Below are 18,925 nucleotides of genomic sequence, written 5' to 3'. Positions count from 1 at the left end.
CAGCCGTGCCCGGGCTGCCTCAAGGACTGCCCGAGCCCCGAGGGACGGAACTACAACTCCCGGCATGCACCGGGCAGCGCCGCAGTCCCAGCGCGCACCGGGGCGGGGAGAGACCGCGATCCCACAATGGAGCGGGGCAGCTCCGTATTAACTGCGGCGCAGAGGAGCCGTTGATAAACGGTCTTAAACGTCATTAAACGTCATTAAGTGTCATTAATCGTTTATGTAAGGTTTATTAAAGGTTTATTAAAGATTGAAAACCCTAACTGCCCTCCCAGGGGCGGGCGTGAAGGGGTGTTCCTTCGCCTTCACTTCCGGAGGAGCCCGCCGCGGTAGAACTACATCTCCCTGCATGCGCCGCGGTGCCCAGCATTTCCGTTTCCGGTCGCGGCGGGAGCGCCGCCGTGTCCCCGGAGGGACGGCGGGGCCCGGGCGGTGACACCGGCGGTGACACCGGGCAGGGCCGGGCCGGGCACAGCCACCGCCGTGCTCCCCGCGCCGCCCGGGCCGGGCCGTCGCTCTCCCGGGCCGGGCGGGGTCACCTTCATGGGCGGGCGGGAGCGCGCGGCGCTGCCCGGGGCCTGGTGAGGCGGCGGCGGGGGCGGAGCGGCGGGACCGGGACCGGGGGCGATGTTCGTGCAGGAGGAGAAGATCTTTGCGGGGAAGGTGCTGAGGCTCCATGTGTGCACCATGGAGGGCGCCGAGTGGCTGGAGGAGGTGCCCGAGGACACCACGGTGGAGAAGCTCAAGGAGCGGTGCCTGAAGCACGTAAGGAGCGGGCACCGGGGCCGGGCTGGGCCACCGAGAGCGCCCGGAGATCTGCGGGGCTGGAAACCGGGGATCGGGAGAACGACCGGATTTAACAGTCCAGGGGAAAGGAAACTGTCCCGTGAGGAAAACTGATTTTTCCAACGCCCTGTAAATGTCTTTAAAAAGAGAAAAAAATAACATTAGCTGAGGTAAACAGGTGGCTTTGTGTCCTGGTTTGCTGTGTCTGCTTTCCCCACCCCGAATTACGTGAAACTGTTCCATACGGAAAGAAAACGCCGTGAGAGTTTCCCTACGGAAAGAAAACGGCGAGTTTAGTGTGTTGGGAAAGGAGGATTTGGGCGGAAATGGCTTTGTGACATTTGGTTAGGGAGTTTGGCGTGTGTTCTGCAGCGGTGTCAGAGATCACCAGCTCCTGCCCGTGCTGTGGGAGCTGGTGGGTGTGCGTTGGATCACAGCCTGGTTTGTTTCTGTGCCTGAACAAAGAGGGAAGGTAGGAACCGTGGAGGAGAAATGACCTGTTTTGTTAAAATCTTAGTGCAGCCTCACCCTGTGCTGGCACGGGAACAACGGAGGTGTTTTCTGGGGGAGATAAAAGCTCTCCTAATGCTCTCGTCGTGCTTAAAACAATAAGGTCTTGATGCAAGTGGCCAAAGGGTCAATCACTTCTCACTGTGTGCAGGGGAAAACGTGTCCAAAGCAGAGGCACAGGCTGTGGAAGCAGAGCAGGGGAGCACAGGCTCTCTGGTGTGTCAGTGTCAGACCCAGTGGTTTCAGGTTTGAGTTTGGAAGCTCTGCCACAGCTGGGTTTTGCTGTCCTGATTGACAACAGCAGCGTGGTGACCCGTGGCCAGGAGTCTGGGGCCAGCACAGCCTGACCTGGCAGCTGCACTCCTGACCTGCTGCATTTCTTCCTGAGGGACGTGGAACTGTGGAGCTGGCAAAAGCTGGAGCCTCAACTCCTCCCTGTGGGAGCACAGATCACTAAATCACATTTAATGGTGAGGAGGGTTTGTCTTTATAGTCTTGCAAAGACTTTTTTTCCCATAAAACCAGCGCAATAGGAGAAGATGCCTGTAGTTGGTAACCGCTTAACTCACATTTGAAGGGTTAAAGGTTTTATTTCCTGGGTGAAATAAAGGTGCCCAGGTGGCCTTCCAGTGCCTGAAGGGAGCTGACAGGAAACAGGGAGAGAGATTATATAACAAGGGATGGAGTGCCAGGACAAGAGGGGATGGCTTTGCACGGACAGAGAGCGGGTTTAGAGACAATTGATAACTCAGAGTGACATTTGATTTCGTTCTCTGCTGCTTTGTGCTCCTGAGGTGGATTTCCATAACCATAATGAATAACAGATAGTTGTATGGAGGGGAAAAATAGACCTGGAAAAATCATGGCTCCTGATCATGGCCTGAATCATGATAACCCCTTGAGATAATTGATGCAGCCACCTCTTCTAAGAGACTGATGATTGTGTTCCTGAACATCTTTGAAATCATTCTCTCAGGAAGCAAAGGGAGATGTTTGTAACAGGTTGGAACTGAAAAAGTGGTCACTTTTCCTTCCATAATATTCAAATGCTGGCTGGTCTCTGAAGTGCCATTCTTGATGTCTTTATTCCCCCTAAATTTGATATTTTGGGGTCTTTTGTTAAAGAAATAAACCCTTCCCACTGGTTTGCCTCTTTACCTGTAACATCATTTGTTTAAACAGATGGTTTAAGCCACCCAAGTTTAATAGGAGGGAGTGTCAGGGCTATTTTCAAATGTTCCTGTTATTAAAAGCAGAAAAAAAAAAAACAAAACACCCAAGCTATTTCATAGTTAAAAACAAACAAAGCCTTGTGGTTTACCAGGATTCCAAGCTTTGCAAGAGGTGCTTGGCATCACCAGTGGCAAATGTTTGTCACCTGCCAGGCAGAGTAGCCTGCTGGGAACTCCAGAATTAAAAAGAAAAGGTGAGAGTGAGTAAAGGCACTGCTGGTCAGGTGTTTTCTCTATTTCCAGGGCATGTTAAAATGTACAGATAAGCCAGATGTTTCGCTCAGCAGCCTCTTTGGTGTATGTAGTGCTCCTATCTGCCCTACTATTCTCTGCAGTTGTTAATGAAGTGGTTGGAAGAACAGGAAATAAGAATTGGTGTCCACAGAACTTTAATTTTTTTGCTTAAACTTTTACCTTATTAGTTTTATGATTAATTACTGCCCACATTTATTATGTGATTGTCCTCACACACTCCTTCATGTGTGCTGGGGAAAAATAGGGTAATAGGTCTGTGTGTCCCACCCCAAACACACCTCCCAGCTGCCCTTTTCAGCTTCTCTTACTCTCAGGATCTGTAACAGGAATATTCTGAGCTTGTTTGCAGAGATGTTCCACTGACGTACCCAGGCATTTTGGGCACCTGATCAGATCCATTACAGGAGGTTCTCCCAGCTGTTAATGGAGTCTTTGGCCCTGGTTCAGCACTTCATGAGCTGGAGGATTCCTGAGAGGCTCCTGTTAGACAAAGCAGGACTCAGATGTTCTCACCTCAGTCTCAGTGAGGCGTCAGAACCGAGCACAGGTTCAGGTGAGGGACTGGAATCCGTGTTGGAAACAAGTGTGTTTTGTTTGGAAAAACAGCAGGGAGCTGAGCTTTCCATCAGCTGCAGTCAGCAGGAAAGGTGGTGATGAACAGCACTAAATGCTCCATCAATATTAGGGATTTCAGTGGGATTTCTGGGAATGGCTCTGTTGCATGAAGGAGGAACATTCTCTTGTGCAGATATGGACTAGTGGAAGTGGCTTGGTAGAAACATTTAGAAGTGTTGTTAAAAGCTGTTTGCTGTGAGCAGAGCAGGCGAGGTCAGTATTAAGTGTCCTGTTTTGTGGTGGGAACAGCAGCAGCAATTTCTGGGGTTTGGTAGGTTGTTATTTCTAATTTTGCCTTTCTGGAATTGCAAGCACTTTGATTTCTTCTTGCACTCAAACAAATTGGAAGCCTCTAGATGCACTGATGTAATAATGTTCCTGAAATCTCTCACTGTGCATCTGGAGCCACTCTGGTGTGAGGAGGAGGCAGCTCAAGGCCTGTGTGAGCACTCTTTTTTTAGGATTTGAACTGATTTCCTAGTGAATTAATTGACATGCAATTTAGAGTTGCAATAAAGGAATGAGCACAAAAAAAATTTCCATTGTATTCTGATTATTTATGGTTGGGAAGAAGAGCTGTGAGCAGAACTTTGGTTCAGCCTTTTCAGCAGGAACCCAGGTTAGGGCTCCAGCAGCCAAATCTCTTGATTTCAGCTTGAAACAATGTGCAGAAACTGCCCAGTTTAAGGTCAGATAAACCAAAATCACTGCTGGCAGCGGCTTGTTTACTCTGAGAGTAAATAATAATTGCTAGGTGAAGCAGGGAGTCCTGTTTGGACACTCCAAATGAGAACATACGGCAACATTACAGCCTCCCCTCCTGCAAAACCCTGCTGCTCTTGGCAGATTTGCATTTTTACTTTGTGATACCAATTGCTGCTCACCAAGAGTGAGGGACCCGAGTGATTTGCTGCAGAATTAATGTAGCAGTGGGTCCTGGAGCATCCTTGCTTTGCTCCAAATCTCCAAGGCTCCCAGCATTTAGTGTGAGAGAGGTGTCCTGAGAAAGCACAAATCCACTCACACAGGCACAAATCAAACATAATTTTCTTGAATAAAACGCTTTATGTGCACTGACCTCTGGCTTAAGCTGTTGAGAAGCCAGGAAATGATGCACAGTTTGTATGTGGAGAATCCTGAGTGCCAAGTTTGTGTTTTGTGATCTGCAGTATTTATTGTCTCCTGCAGTGTGTTCCTGGGAGCTTGGAGGATCCCAAAACTGTGACACATCATAAGCTGATCCATGCTACTTCTGAGAAGGTGCTGACAGACACAAAAACAGTGTTGGAGGAAAACATTCAGGACAGAGGTGAGATTGTCTGGGTTTGAATTCTGTCAGCCTGGAAGCAGGAGGTTGGGTTTCATTTGGCAAATTCCAAACAGTAACATTTTAAAGATTTACTCTCTGCTTTGACATAGGAAGCTAAATAAATGCCACAGTGGAGCTAACACAGAATTCACCTCCAGGAGCAGTTGAGTTTGTGGGGTGTCTCAGAGCAGCTGCTCTCCCAGGCTCTCTAACCTGTGGCAGTGTCCTTCTCTCGCAGATGTGTTGCTGCTGATCAAGAAGCGCGCACCGGCGCTGCTGCCCAAGATGGCAGATGTGGTGGCAGAGGAGAAGGTGAGTCCAAGACACTTCTGATTAACTTCTGCTTTATCGTTGTTATGTGGAAGGGTTACTGTGATGTACTCTCCTTGGAGAGGCAGATGCTGCCAGTTAAATTCCAGAGGAATTACTTCCTATTTTTTTCCCAACGTAGAGGAAGCTGATTTTACGTTTTTAACTGTTGTTCTGAGGACATCTGCCTTAAAATAAGACACACAGATACACTCTGTGGAAATGTTATAGATTTCATCTTTGAACAAATGTCTAATAATTAAAATACAGTTCAGCAAGTGCCTTGGTTTGTTTGAAAACCCAAAGAAATATGTTGGCTTGCTGCCAGGTTGTCTTCTGCCTTTAGCTCTGTGTGACTTGTCACCCTCTAACCCTGAAATGTTGCCCCTTACTGTTTTACTTTGTTTTATTGGAATTGTTCCTGAGGTCAGGATGGTGTTTATGCACCAGTGGTACTGCAGTTGATGTATCACATAAACTCAGAGGCCTCCCAGTTCTCTGGGATACATCACTGTCCCTCTTTATGCTGGAATTCCCCCTGCATGTTTGGGTGTAAGGACTGAGAGTGGGGCAGCCCAACAGGCCCAGTTCAGTCCTGTAATTGCAGGATGCTCCTGGAGCTGTTAATCCATGGCATTACAAGTGACAGAGCACTGCTTGGTGTCTTGAGGAGGAATGTGAAACTCTCTGCTGTGTTCTTTGTCCTGTGGCTAATGGGTTATGAAACCTGCTCCTGTTCCCTTCCCTGCAGAGGAAGCAGGAGCAGAAGGCTCCTGACAAGGATGCCATCCTCAAAGCCACTGCCAACCTGCCCGCCCGCAGCGTGGACCGCACCGTGACCCACCACAACATGAGGGATGTAAGTACTGCATCTATTTGAACCCACACACCAATACCCAAACAGGCTTATATATATATATATATTTATTTATAGAAGCTTTTCTCTTACCTGTGAATGCAGTTCTGTTTTCGTTATAAGAGAAATTCAGGTGTCTGTAATGTACATTAAATAGCTTAAGGTTTAGACACAGCTTATGCTGTTTAGTGAGAATAAAATACTGCCCTAAACTATGATTTTAAATGTTTTGTTTGTGCTTGGAAAAGCCTCAGAGCACATTCAGGATTTGTGGCAGATGTGAAGTTGGGGGGGTTTATTTCTTCAGTCTTAAATAGTTCAGGGGGTTGCAGTGGGTTTTTTCCCTTCCTTGACTGCTGCTGGGTGTGGTAGAAATAAAAAGACCTTTCTGCCCAGGAGCTTTTGCTTCTATGTAACGCTTCACAGGAAGGTCCCAGACCTCCTGAGAGACTAAACAATGAAAATAAAGCCCTAATAAAGCAACCTTGTGTACAGAGGGCCAGGCTGCTGCTGTGTTACTAACAATAGATACATTAAGATTCACTGATGGCTGGTAACTTCCTGTCTAAATGTTTTGACAGTTTCCTTTCTTGCAGTTCCAGACAGAGCTCCGGAAGATTTTAGTGTCTCTCATAGAAGTTGCACAGAAATTGCTAGCACTGAACCCAGATGCAGTTGAACTATTTAAGAAGGCAAATGGTATGAACATATCTTTAGAGTTGCTAATTCAATCCTGGGAATTTGTTTCTGGAGCATAGGAGTGGGCTCAGAGTGAAGTTCAGACACTGATGTGGCAGCAAAGCTGCTGAAAACTTTGTGGCAAAATTTTCACCTTGTGGATGAAAGTCATGGACATAAAAGGTCCCTTTGGGATGGGTGAGAAGTTCCATTTAAAAATTATTAGTGGGTCTGGTAAAGAATAGTTGAAAATGCAGAAGGAGGTAGTAAAATGAGGAGAAACTCTGGCTCTTGATCGGGTTGGTGGGAAATGCTCATCCTTGAGATCTGCTACGGCCAGATCCAACTTAATTTCTAGAGAAATGATTAACAGATCTTCAGTGAATCTCATATATTTAATTGTGTGGAAATCCCATGGTCACGTGAGAGTTTGTGGCCTTTTGTTTGAGATCTTGAACACATCTGGGCAAAGTCTTTGTCCTGGAAGAATCAATCTGAGCCAGAGCGAGCTGAGTGCAGCAAATTACATGATGAGGTGGCAAACTGGGGGCAGAAACAAAAGGAGGGATGGGAGAGAGAATGGGGGATGAAGTTAACACATGCCATTCCATTGACACAGGGGTTTGTATGAGCCTGGAGTGAATCTGAGCACTGTTTTGTTTGTGTGTGTGCAGCCATGCTGGATGAGGATGAGGAGGACAGGGTGGACGAGATCGCGCTGCGCCAGCTCACCGAGATGGGCTTCCCAGAGAGCAGAGCTGTCAAAGCCCTCCGGCTGAACCAGTGAGTGTTCCAGCACCTGCCTGGCCCCTACTGCTTGTGCTTTAACACAATTTTGCATCTTTTTTGTTTCCTTATATGGGTCACCTAAATGGAGGTTGGAGAAAGTATTAACTCCAAGAAGTGCTGCCTCAGGCAGAGTGCAGGTGGCACAGGGAAGGGGGATCGGTGCTGGATGTGCTCTGCAAGGTCTGTGGGTCTTCAGCTTTTAAAGTCAGATTTTACAGAGGAAAAGGCAAACTTAGCCCATCCACCCTGGCCTTTCAGCTGTAGAAATATACTTTGTGCTGATCTTTAAAAATTCCAAGAATACTGTGAAGTCCAGAGAACAAGTGCAGGAAAACAGGAGGTTACATCGTTCTTCTCATGCCCCAAGAACAGCCAGCTGTACTGCCTCTCTCCTCAGAGGGGTTTGTTAGGCCATTCTGGAAAAATGTTGGTGATAGAGTCCACAGCATATTCCAGTGACACTTTTCCAGTATTGCAGGAAGACTTTCTCCCCTCTTGTCCTGCAGCTTTCATGTGGTAACAGAAAAGCCAAATAGGCAAAGGCTTTCCCTTCCATGAACATGTAACAATTCCTGTGTGTCCCATGGAATTACACATTCATTGCACTATTGTTATCTGTGCTTTTCCCTTTCTACCTGTTGGGAAGAGGTGTTGGGAGCTCTGAGGATCCTTTTGCTGGAGCAGTTACACTGCACAGCAAGTGATGCTGGCACACCAAGGTGTTCTGCTGCCTCTCCCTCAGGAACAGAGCTGTTGACACCTGAGATGTGGTTCCAGTGTAAATTAGGAACGTGCTATGTTGGCAGTTCTGTCCACAATTTCAAACAGCCACTGCTTCTTTGGGAAACAAAGCAGATGCTGCAGAGAGTGAGGTGACTGCCTCAGAAATGCCTTCTAAAATCTGGGTTGCAGGTCCAAGTTGGACTTGGATCCTCTCTTTTCGCAGCTTCAGAGAAGATTGTGGATGCCCAGAGAATCAAGGTGCTCTGACATTAGCTCCAAAACTTTATTTATGAGTTTTCAGGTACTAATTAACCTGCAGGTGCATCCACCATGGGAATAAATGAATGTATGTGGAGCTGTCACATCTGAGTATCTCATCCCGGTGTTCCTGCGTTTTCCAGCATGTCGGTGACCCAGGCCATGGAGTGGTTGATAGAACACGCTGATGACCCTTCTGTGGATGCTCCTCTGCCAGGTCAGACTCCTGCAGAAGCCCCAGCTGAAGGTGCTGCCTCCTCTGCTGAGGCAGCTGCAGGCCCCAGCTCGGAGGAGGGCGGGGAAGAGGCCAAGGATGAGCTGACGGAAATATTCAAGAAGATCCGGAGGAAAAGAGAGTTTCGTCCAGACCCACGGGTAGGTGCTGCTTATCCCCTGTGGAACTGATGGCATTGGGAGGGATTTTGTGGGCACCATGAAATCCAAATAAAGGTTTAGTTAATAAGTGAAATGGGACCTGTGGGTAGATGGATATTGGGCTGGCTTGGCAGTATTTCAGTGGAGGTGTTCAGGGAGTGTTTAAATTCAGGGATATTGCCTCAGGAATGCATTGCTGTCTGGGATAGCAGGATCTCCATGACTGGCACTGTTACTTCTGCACCTGGAAACTCGGAGAGGACTGAAGTGAGCTCCAGACCCCTGGCATTGTTGTTTTCACTGCAGCCTGGGAGGGAAGGGTGGCAGGACAGGAGCAGATCCTCTGGCTCTAGAAAAGGCTGGATGGGGCTCAGAAAAACCTGGACTAGTGGAAAGTGTCCCTGCTCCTGGCAGGGAGTTGGAACTGGACGATCTCTAAGGTCCCTTCCAAGCCAAACCATTCCATGATTCTGTGGAAATGACAGAAGAACATTATTGTTTTAGGGAACAAGGATGAGTACCACCAGCAGATTGAAGTCTTGCAGTGAACACAGAAGTTGCCTTTTTTTTGGATCTGCAGTGGGAATGTGTTGTTCTCCCAATGGGAACACACCAGGAGGGGCTCTGCGACATCTGGCACCTTGGGTTTACAGCTGGCTGTTCTGAGATTTGGGTTAAGAGCTGCAAATGCATTTGATGGCCTGGGTGCGATTTCTAAACAATGAAACATTCTCATACTAATATCTGGGTGTGTTTGTCTGAATACATCACACTCACCAGCAGTGTAATAAGCCTGGGAAGTGAAATTAGATGGGGTGAATAGAACCACAAATGCACATCAGGGTTGATCTGCCAGTGAGATGTGAATAAGAGCTTTGTGACAGGAGAGTTCCCAAATGAGGTGTTTTTCCTCGTTTTCCTTCTCTTTTCTACCCCAACTATACTTGCTCTTTGCCTTGCATTCAGCTTCCGGTGTTGAGGATAGGAACCACCTTCACTCCCAAGATTTATTCTTCTTCCATGATAAAGACACTTTTGATATAGAATATTTGAAAACTTTGTCAATAAAATTGCTGAGTGCTCTGCAAACAGAAACTATGAGGGGTTTTACCCCACGTATTGCTCTGGGATATAATTGCTCTCATTTCTGTTCTAAGTGTAACATTTAGCTGTGGGATTCTGCTCTAGGCTGTCATTGCCCTGATGGAGATGGGATTTGATGAAAAGGAAGTGGTGGATGCACTCAGAGTGAACAACAACCAGCAAAATGCAGCCGTGAGTACAGCGTCCTTCCCGCTCCTTGCTGCTCCAAGGGTCTGTCCCACTGATGCTTTCATCCTTGAACTGGATCATGTTTTGATCTGCCATGAAGTCGGCCCTTACTGGAGATTCAGGAGCACAAATTCTGTGCCTCTTTCAGATTGGATACACAGCTGGAATAGAAAGGGTTTGGGCTCCTCAGAGGAGTTCAGGGTCTGTGAGGTTGAGGCTGGGTTTTCGAAAAGCTGTTGAGAAACTCCCTCACCACAGTCTGCAAAAGAGATTGTGCTATCATGAGAAAGGAAAAGGTATTCCCAAGAATATCTGGTATAGGACAGGAATAGATGATCCAGGATACAGTCAAACCATGCAGTGTGTAAATTAGCATTTGGCAGCAATGCTTCCACCGTTTTTGGAATCAGAAAACAGGAAGTTTTTCCAAGATTGATTAGTCCCCTGCTGTATGTTAAGGAAAATTTTGTGGACACAGCTGACAGCCAGGGAATCCTCTCTTCAGTATCCAGTGCTGGCTGCTGTTGGAGAGAGGATATTGGGCTGGATGGTACAAATGAGTGTGTGAAAGGAAATGTACAGCTCAGGCTTTAACTGGGAGAGGGAGAAGTATTTTTAAAATGCCACATTAGCAATTTGAGTAGAGACACTTTGGTTCTAATGACATCTGATGTGCCTGATGATTTCTTTCAGTGTGAGTGGCTGCTGGGAGACAGAAAACCTTCTCCAGAGGACTTAGATAAGGGTATTGACACCAACAGCCCTCTCTTCCAAGCCATCTTAGAAAACCCAGTGGTACAATTAGGGCTCACCAACCCTAAAACTCTACTAGGTAAGTCCTGTGCGGGTTCCTGCTGCACAGATGTGGATTTGCCAGGAAGTCAAAGGAGAAGCTGGGTGGTGACAGCCCCCTTTGGGGGATAGGGGCAGCTCTGGAGCCTTTTCCTCACTTGCAGCAGCTCTGCTGTTAGTTTGCTTCATCCTGCAGCTCAGCTGAACCCAGAGCAGGCCTTGGGGCTGTCCCAGAAATGATTCTAATTCCCCAGGATTACACTTGCTGAACTCAGAACTTTAATAGCTGCTGGCTGCAATGCTTTTGTGGATTTAGGAGACCTTTTGTGTGCTCCCTTTGGCCACGAGGGGAAAAATCAGGAATGTCTGTCTAGAACTCTGATTATTTCACAGAAAAAACAAGGCAGTCTCCTGCTGTGCAGCTCCCTGTGCGTGAGGCCTGCTCACTGAGACAGAAGGGAACTTGTGGAAAAGTGTCCAAACAAGAAGGCTGAGCTAAGGCTTTGCCTATCAAAATGGAGATAAAATGGGAAAACACCCTTCCCCTTGCTTGGGTTTCAGCTCTGTGGTAAAGTCTGTGTGCTCATGGTCAGAAAGGCTGTGGGTACAGTGTGTACCCAGCTGAGGAGCCTCACAGAGCCTCACATCCCTGAGGAATTGCTCTTTTCGACAACACAGAACAATGACTGGCTCTGTCATGTAGATAAAACGTTTTGCATTTAATCTTTGGCTTCAAAACTTACTTGAAGCAATGCTTTTAAATAAAGGCTGTGTGCACAGCTTATTCAAGAGGACCTTTAAAAATACCACTTTAAATGTAATTAGGAGAGTTTGCAAGCCTTTAAATAATTCAAGAGCAGAACCTTCCCACTCTTGATTTCTGAACAAATGGTCTCTTCATTTCCAACAGGGGTTCCACACTGCAGCTCAGAATATAAATAGAAAATGAAATGCCATTATAGGAGCTTGTGGAGCTCGGATGAACATCAGAGAATATATTCCTAATGATACATCTGCAAATTGCTTATGTCACAGGTTTTAATAATGAGGTTTTGCATTTGATGAGTTCCTTACAGAATATCTATAAATCTTTAGTTTTAAGCTTGTGAGTCTGCATAAAAGAAAGTAGTTCAAGTGCTGAAAGGGGAGATCTGGATTTTATTTTGGGCTTTCCTGGAGGCAAGTTGCATGACCTTGAGCGAGGTATTAATAAGGAGCCTTTCAGAGGTGCTGGGCACTTCCAGCTCCCACTAATGGCACTTGAGCTTTGTGCACTGACACTCCTGGGAAAATTAGTGCTGACCTTGGACCAGGCTCTTACAACACTGACATTTTGGTGACTGTGCAGCTGCTTTTTTTGTCCCATTCTGTGATGACTGGCTTCAAATGTCCAGGAGCCCAGCTCAAAGGGCTTAAATCAGTGCCTGGCCCATTCCTCTGCCAGATTTGCAGCTTGGCTCTTGCAGTGCCTGTCTGGTTCCTTCAGCATGAGTAGAAGAGTCAAAACTAGATGAAATAAAACAACAAAAAAAAGCAAACAAGCAGCAAAGCTTCTTGTAAAGACAGAAAGAATATTAATTAAATATTTGGACCACTTTCCCTGTTCAGAAATTGAGGTCGTTTTTCAGCACACCCAACCTTTCCCCTTCTGCCTCTCTGACATCCCCTACTCTCCAGACACCAGGAAGGAGGAACAAGGTGCTGCTTCCCTGGTGGCTCCAGGGGCCTCTATGAAGAGATAAAAGTGCTGAGATTTGGAGGCTTAAGGGGCTACACTTGTGCTGACTCTGTGCAGCCTTTGGCACATCTGCTGCTGCTTCTGCTGTCTTGATTTCCTCTCCAGAGGAGCCATGGAGCAGGCAAAGGGCAGCACAGGGAACAGGCACGGGGTGACTGTGCTTTCCATGAACTGTCTTGGTTAAGTATGAAGGAAGAAAAGGATACTGGTGCAAGAAATCCAGGCTGGGATGTGGAAAAAGCTTTGATCAGAGGAGTGGAGCTGCAGGAGAGCATTCAGGAATGGATGGGTGGATTTCATGATCCTGGAGACTGAGGCTAGGACACGTTTGTTAAGGCTTTACCTTTTCAACCCCATGTCCTTGAGGTTTCATGGGCTGGCCCATAATCCAGGCTGAGTATTTAATCACTGTGTGCAGTGAATTTAATGCTGAGGAAAGCACAAAGCCTGTGGCATCATCCGAGGCTGGGAACCCTTGAACACACGTGGATTCCCACATTTCTGGGCACTGCCTTTGAGCTGTAGCTATTTCTCACTGTCCTGCTGCTGAAACCTCCCAAACATTGAAGGACTAATTGTTGCAATCCCTGTTTCTTGGCAGCCTTCGAGGATATGCTTGAAAACCCCTTGAACAGCACTCAGTGGATGAACGATCCCGAAACGGGGCCGGTGATGTTACAGATCTCCCGAATCTTCCAGACGCTGAATCGCACGTAGAGGGAACTGCCAGTGCACTGTGCCACTTCCCCCTGCCCCTCACTCCCCCTCCACCTCCACGGGAGGGTGCCTGGATGGTTGGGAGGGGGTGGATGGAAGGGAGGGAAGGGGGGAGATCCTGGCTGGAGGGGTCTCTGTCACGAGAGCTTTCGTAGTTACGGCCAACAGGAGTCAGTTGCCTTGTGGATTTAGTGTTAGTGGAAGAGGTTTGAGGACTTGTTTATGTTTTCAGGTATTAGGTTTAAAATAAAGTATATATATATAAAAAAAATAGGAAAAAGGTTTTGTGAAAACGCTTAAGAATCTGATTGTTGGAAAGAACTATTGCTCGTTCAAAAGGCCTGTGACAGTTTTCTGGCCAGTTTTGCTAGGATCTGGCTGGTGTTTACAAAAGGTCACTGACCACTAGCATAGGATATAAATCATCTCCATACAGTATTAATTTATGGCTCTTATCCAATTGCAAAACTGCTTTTTTTTAAAAAAAAAAAAATTGATTCTTAGGAAATGTTTTTTAAAAACCCAAATCTTGGGAGAGCAAGCACATTTCTATCCAAGCTTGTTTATCTGGCTTTCTAATTTAAGCAGAATCATTCAGAGACGGAATTCTAATAAATAACATTACTTTTTCCTATTTATTTGCTGCATTAGTGTTGTTGCAGTCCCACAGGAGTTGTACTTGCAGGAGGTTCTCTGTCAGGTACCATACAGGTGCAGGATCTCTTTCACCACAGAATTCACCACATCAAGACTTGAATTCCCGAGTGGCTGCAATTCCTAAGCTCATAACTCTGCCATATCCCATTGCAAGGAGGGATATGTTCACACAGTGGTTTTTTTCCCATTTTTATGTGCACGCTTTTGGAAAGGGGCTCGTGGGGGTTTTATTCTGTTTACAAAAAAAAGCAGCTGAATTGCATGGGGAGGGGGTTGCTGGTGATCTGTAAAGCAGCAGAACCACACAGGTTTTTATCTTGTTTAAGGTATTTAAAGCACGCTTGAAATTGCTATCTTTGAGTTAGAAGTGGGTTTTCTTCATCCTTATTTTTATCATGGTCATACCAAGACTGTCAGGTTGGGTCTTTCCTATTTTGCCAGAAGACTGGCTTGAGATTTCAGAGAGGATTTCTGAGCTATTAAGAACAGAACTCACTGTGAATATCCAGCTGGTGTTTATGACTGGGCTCTGCAGGTGTTACTTTTTTAGCAGTCTGCTAAAAAAAGGGGGTTATTTTCAACTCAGTGAAAATAATGTGATGTGATTGACATCTGTCATCATCCCTGCCATGCCCTGTGCTTCACAGCCCTGCAGGAAAGGCAGAAGAGGCAAATCTTGCAGAGAAACCAGGTGGAGGCCCTGTCTTTAACCAGCACAAAGGTGTCCTGTCAAACAGGGAGATCCTGAGCAGCTCTGCAAGTCACCTCTTTAGGTGTGGGAGGGATTTATGTGCAGTTGGAGTTTTTTTAAACAAAAATGCAGCAAGATGCAATCTGAAACCCTACAACAAGTTTTGGCCTGAACTTGGCATCTGCTCTGTGCTGTTATGCAGCTGAGGCACTGAAGTTGCCAATTTCTCATAATTAATATGAAGGGTGGGGAAATCAAAGCAGCCTGAGATTTTATCTTGTCTTACTATCCCAGGATTCTTTTTTAAAATTTTATTTTGTAATTTCATATTAAGCTTTACAGTTGATGACTGCTGAAATATTTACTTCTACATTTAGAAATTCCAAGCTTTATAGAGATGCTTCTTCTGTTCAAATTGGACAGTAAAACCATTTTTGTGGGCTCTTGCTAAGAATAGACTGACAACATGACATGAAATTATAACCTTGTCCTGTAACTAAAGCCAGGAGCCTGATCCTGCACTCCAGTGAGCTCAGCACAGCTCCTCATGAGTAGCTGTGACTGAATGTTGTGGTCTTATGAAAGATTTTGATTATTTTACCCATTTTTCTTGCTTACTCCTGAAGCTTTTTGCTTATAATAATACCAGAAGACTCTTTTACTTGAAGTTCTTAATGTCAGAGATAAATGTCCTTCTCTACAGTCAGGATTCTGGTTAATGTTCCTTTTAATGAGTGTTTTTAGAAGGCAAAGTTGGAAAAAACTACCCTGTAGTTTGGTGGGAGGTTTTTTGGCTTCTGAATGGATAAGGAGAGGTTCAGACTTAGCAAACAGATCCTTTGGTGCAGTTGTGGCCCTTTAAAGAAGGTAAGGGCTTGGGAAATGCTGGGTTTGATTTCAGGAGTGGATGGTGGAGTGGCTGTGGAGCTCAGAGGGATAAAAGTGCTCAGAGCTGCCTCCCTTGGAATGCCAGGACCCCTCAGTGCCACTGAACTGGTTATAAAGTGCAGGGGAAAGCAGCAGCAAAACAAATTATTCCTATGTAATAGAAGGTGAGAATGCCCAGGTTCAGCAGCAGCAGTAAGGAGACCGTAGGGATAAAGGAATTCTGCATCTTTAGGATGCTGGGAGGCTTGAGGAGATGTAGTTATTTCTGGATTTTGTTGTTCCAGAGCTCAACACTTCCACAGCTCATGTGTTGTTTGGGATGGCTTGAGCAGAGCCCTGCTTGGCTTGTGAGAACTGAAGTTTGCCGTTGCCAAAAGCTGCAGGAGACCAGAATTTAGGAAGTGTGGTGTTTGCAGCAAGGCCCAGGAGTTGATTTAAACCCACCAAAAACTACCCTGAGGTTGAAGGGATTGATCAAGACATCTGTGGTGCTGGGGTGTGAATTACACCAGGGGCTGTGTCCCATCACCCCAGGGGTGGGATTGCTGCTTTATCCCTGAAAATGCAGAGGGGAGTTGAGTCCATTGTGCTGGAAAAGGCACAGATTGGCCCAGTTTTTAGACAACCTACAAAAACTGAAATGTCACCACTCAGGAGTTGGAATGTGCAGCCACCAGGCACAAGGAACGTGTATGGCTTTGCCTGGTGAGGAACTGTCCTGTTCCCTGGGGGATCTGCTCTGAGGACCAGTGAGAGATCCCTGGACACATGGGACAGATTTTTGTTCAGTAAAACCAGCAGGTTTTGTGAGGAAGAACTGCTCACAGCAGTGAGGATTTACTTGTGCTTGCACCTCGGGTGCTCAAGTTCAAACTAGCAGAGACATGTCAGAGTTAATTTTCTCTTACCATGGTCAAGGGAATATTTGGAAGCCTGTGAGATGGAGCAGGAAAGGGATGGGGTGGTAGGTGACTAACAGTGTGATTCTTACAGTTCCTGCTCTTTGCCCCGTTGGTAGCCAGACAATCTCATACCTTTTGATGTTGCAGGCCTCTTGCAAGTAGCCAGCTATTTATTTAAATGTATCTAACTTAAAACTGTGTCATCAAAACACTGATATTTTTAATGGAAATGTACTATATGGAAGTTTGTTCTCAGGGCTTCGTATTTATACTCTCTTTTTAGGGGGATGCATTTAAAGGGATGTGTTTGGGAAAAAGGCCAGTGGCTACTTTACAGCTTGGACCTTGATTATCTTGACCTGTGAGCCTGAGCTAGTGTAACTCTCCTGCTGAACCTCTCTCCCTGGTCCAGCCCAAAGAATCTGCCATTCCTCCTCTTCTGGTGAGCAGTGACATTGAGTCTTCCTTTAGGATTGCTGCATCCCTCCTTGGAAATGGTCACACGGGATCACCCGGCTGCGTCAGGGCTCGCCGGGCTTTGCACCATTTCCAGGACGTTTTGTGTTCTCCATGCAGCTGGAAAATTGACTTGCATGGTTCCCAAAGCAGCCATCAGGGCATTCCTCCTCTGGGAAGGTGTGAGGTTCTCTCCTGCACGAGTTCCAAGACCTCCAGCTCGTGGCTTCTTCTTGGCAGCCCCTGTTACAGACCTGTCCCAAAAACCTTGACCCTCCTTTCTTTCCTCCTCTCCTGGAACCAAACTTGCATTTCAGAGATTGATTTTCATATCCAAGCAACTCTTTAGTGGTTATTGAAATCCTTTTTAGTTAGGACTGTTACAATTACTTTTTTTAGGCATTGTGATCCGTGGGCTGAGGATCTTTTAATGTATTTTGGAAGGTGTTGAAATAAGCATCGCACCAAACGAATGTATAGCGACACTGTCAGCAAACATTGCCTGTGGGAGAGGCACAGGTTGCTGTGATCTCTGCTCCAGTGGCAATTTTCCCAAAGTTGTGCACAGGATAGCCAGTGTTTCATCCAAAGTAACCACCCTGGTTTTCTACTTTTAATAATAAATACCATTTTTATTAACGAACAGAACAGCGGCACTTCCAGCTGGTATTTCCATCCGACTGAGAGTCCTGGAGCTTTGGGGCTGGAGGTCCTGCCTGTATCCCCCTCTCTGGGACAGTTCCTCCTCAGAAGGATTTGTGCTGGCTGTGGCAGGGCAGTGTGGGGCAATCCCCGCCTCCCTGCATGGGATCTTATGTCCACGTGAATGTTCTCACCTCCATCCCCGAATCCAGGTGTAGCAAAAGGGGTTTTTTAAGGACCTCTTGCCCTAGATTTGAAGATCTTCAATGCAGATCCTGTTTGCAGCATGTGAACTTCAGTAAATGTAAATGCATTAAATTCTTACTGAATTTGGGTATAGTTTTATATCGTGCTCTGGGGAGAGGGAGGAAATTGGATCATGTTTTAAACGAAGCCCCACAAACCCAAGTGTCTCTGTTGCAGCAGGTAACAGAGGCCTGTAGAGATTTTTAATTTGCATATTTTTATCATGGCTTAATGAACTGTACACGAATGTGATTTGCTACCCAGCACTTCCCACGAGGCAGCACCAGTAAAATTACATTGCAAGGTACTGACTTCACATTTTTTCATTTCACCTGTGTATACAACAATTAGGTACCGCATAGGATAACTTTGATCTGGCTCTGACGCCGGTGTGTGGCATGCACAGCTCTTCCTAAGGTGTAACATTACTTTCTGAAGCTTAAACTAGGGCAGACGTCCCTGAGCCTGTGGAATTCGGGATTCATTCTGGCCACGCTTGCGTGGGTCGCTGACCTCTCCCTGAGCAGGAAAACCAGCAGGATTTGCTCCCTGCAGAAGGCCTCCAGGCCAAGAGCAAGGAATGCTGCTAATTTGTGATCATTTTAAGCAGTTGCTGTTGTGTTCTGAAATATATTCCTGGAAGTTAGGGAGGTGTTGGCAAAGCCAGACCTGTTCAGGCTGGAATCTTGTGTGTGTGGAGATGTGGAGCCCACGGCCGGGGCTGGAATGAATGCTGAGGCTTTAAACCTGCTCACACATCACCCCAGACACTGATGTTGTGTGTGCTGTACATTTATAATATATCTTCAAAATAAAGTTTTTTGATTTATTACAAGGTGTTCGGAACCATCATTTGCAGGAGCAGCAAAGGTTTATGGATCCCCATTTTTCAGTGTTCCTTGTACCTGCAGGTTGCTGGAGTTGTTTCTCAGAAAGTGGGGTGTTTTGAGAGCTGGTCACAGAGTTTGTGCAGGAAATCCTGGTTCAGCAGCTGGTTTTGCACCTGGAAGTTATTTCTCTATTTTGCACTTGGGGAGATTCATGCAAGGGCTTTGTGAAACACGATCTGGTGATCCCCTGGGATGTTCCGATGCCACTGAAGAGGGATTTATCTTGACAGTTGTTGACTGACAAATTGAAGTCTTTTCTTTCCCATCAAGGGAACCCTCATTAAGGAAAACAGCCCCAGCAAGCAGCAGCTGGTGGGATGCAGCAACTTGCACGTG

The 18,925-nt window shown here is 46.4% G+C and overlaps 1 protein-coding gene across 2 annotated transcripts; it reads left to right on the top strand.

The window, feature by feature from the left end:
• The first annotated feature begins 362 nt into the window (after positions 1–362).
• On the top strand, positions 363–18,534 carry UBAC1 (UBA domain containing 1). 2 transcript variants are annotated; one of them, XM_032130707.1, is made up of 10 exons: positions 363–768; positions 4,590–4,710; positions 4,949–5,022; positions 5,771–5,878; positions 6,472–6,574; positions 7,228–7,336; positions 8,467–8,698; positions 9,887–9,973; positions 10,664–10,802; positions 13,102–18,534. In XM_032130707.1, the coding sequence occupies exons 1-10, from the start codon at positions 631–633 to the stop codon at positions 13,215–13,217; spliced, it is 1,227 nt and encodes a 408-aa protein (XP_031986598.1). In that variant the 5' UTR covers positions 363–630; the 3' UTR covers positions 13,218–18,534. The 2 variants fall into 2 exon arrangements, with proteins under 2 accessions (XP_031986598.1, XP_031986597.1); XM_032130706.1 differs by having other exon boundaries at positions 6,457–6,574.
• The last annotated feature ends 391 nt before the right edge of the window (positions 18,535–18,925 follow it).

The sequence above is a fragment of the Corvus moneduloides genome, chromosome 21, assembly GCF_009650955.1.
Source record: "Corvus moneduloides isolate bCorMon1 chromosome 21, bCorMon1.pri, whole genome shotgun sequence".
NCBI classification, from domain to species: Eukaryota; Metazoa; Chordata; class Aves; order Passeriformes; family Corvidae; genus Corvus; species Corvus moneduloides.
Note: the sequence above shows the minus strand (reverse complement) of the source record. Positions and strands in the feature narration are given on the sequence as shown.

Excerpts from the sequence above, each read along its gene's own strand:
- UBAC1 (XM_032130706.1), top strand. The coding sequence starts at position 631 with ATGTTCGTGCAGGAGGAGAAGATCTTTGCGGGGAAGGTGCTGAGGCTC. Across the intron at positions 8,699-9,886 it reads AGTTTCGTCCAGACCCACGG|GCTGTCATTGCCCTGATGGA; the intron begins GTAGGTGCTGCT and ends ATTCTGCTCTAG. Across the intron at positions 9,974-10,663 it reads ACAACCAGCAAAATGCAGCC|TGTGAGTGGCTGCTGGGAGA; the intron begins GTGAGTACAGCG and ends GATTTCTTTCAG.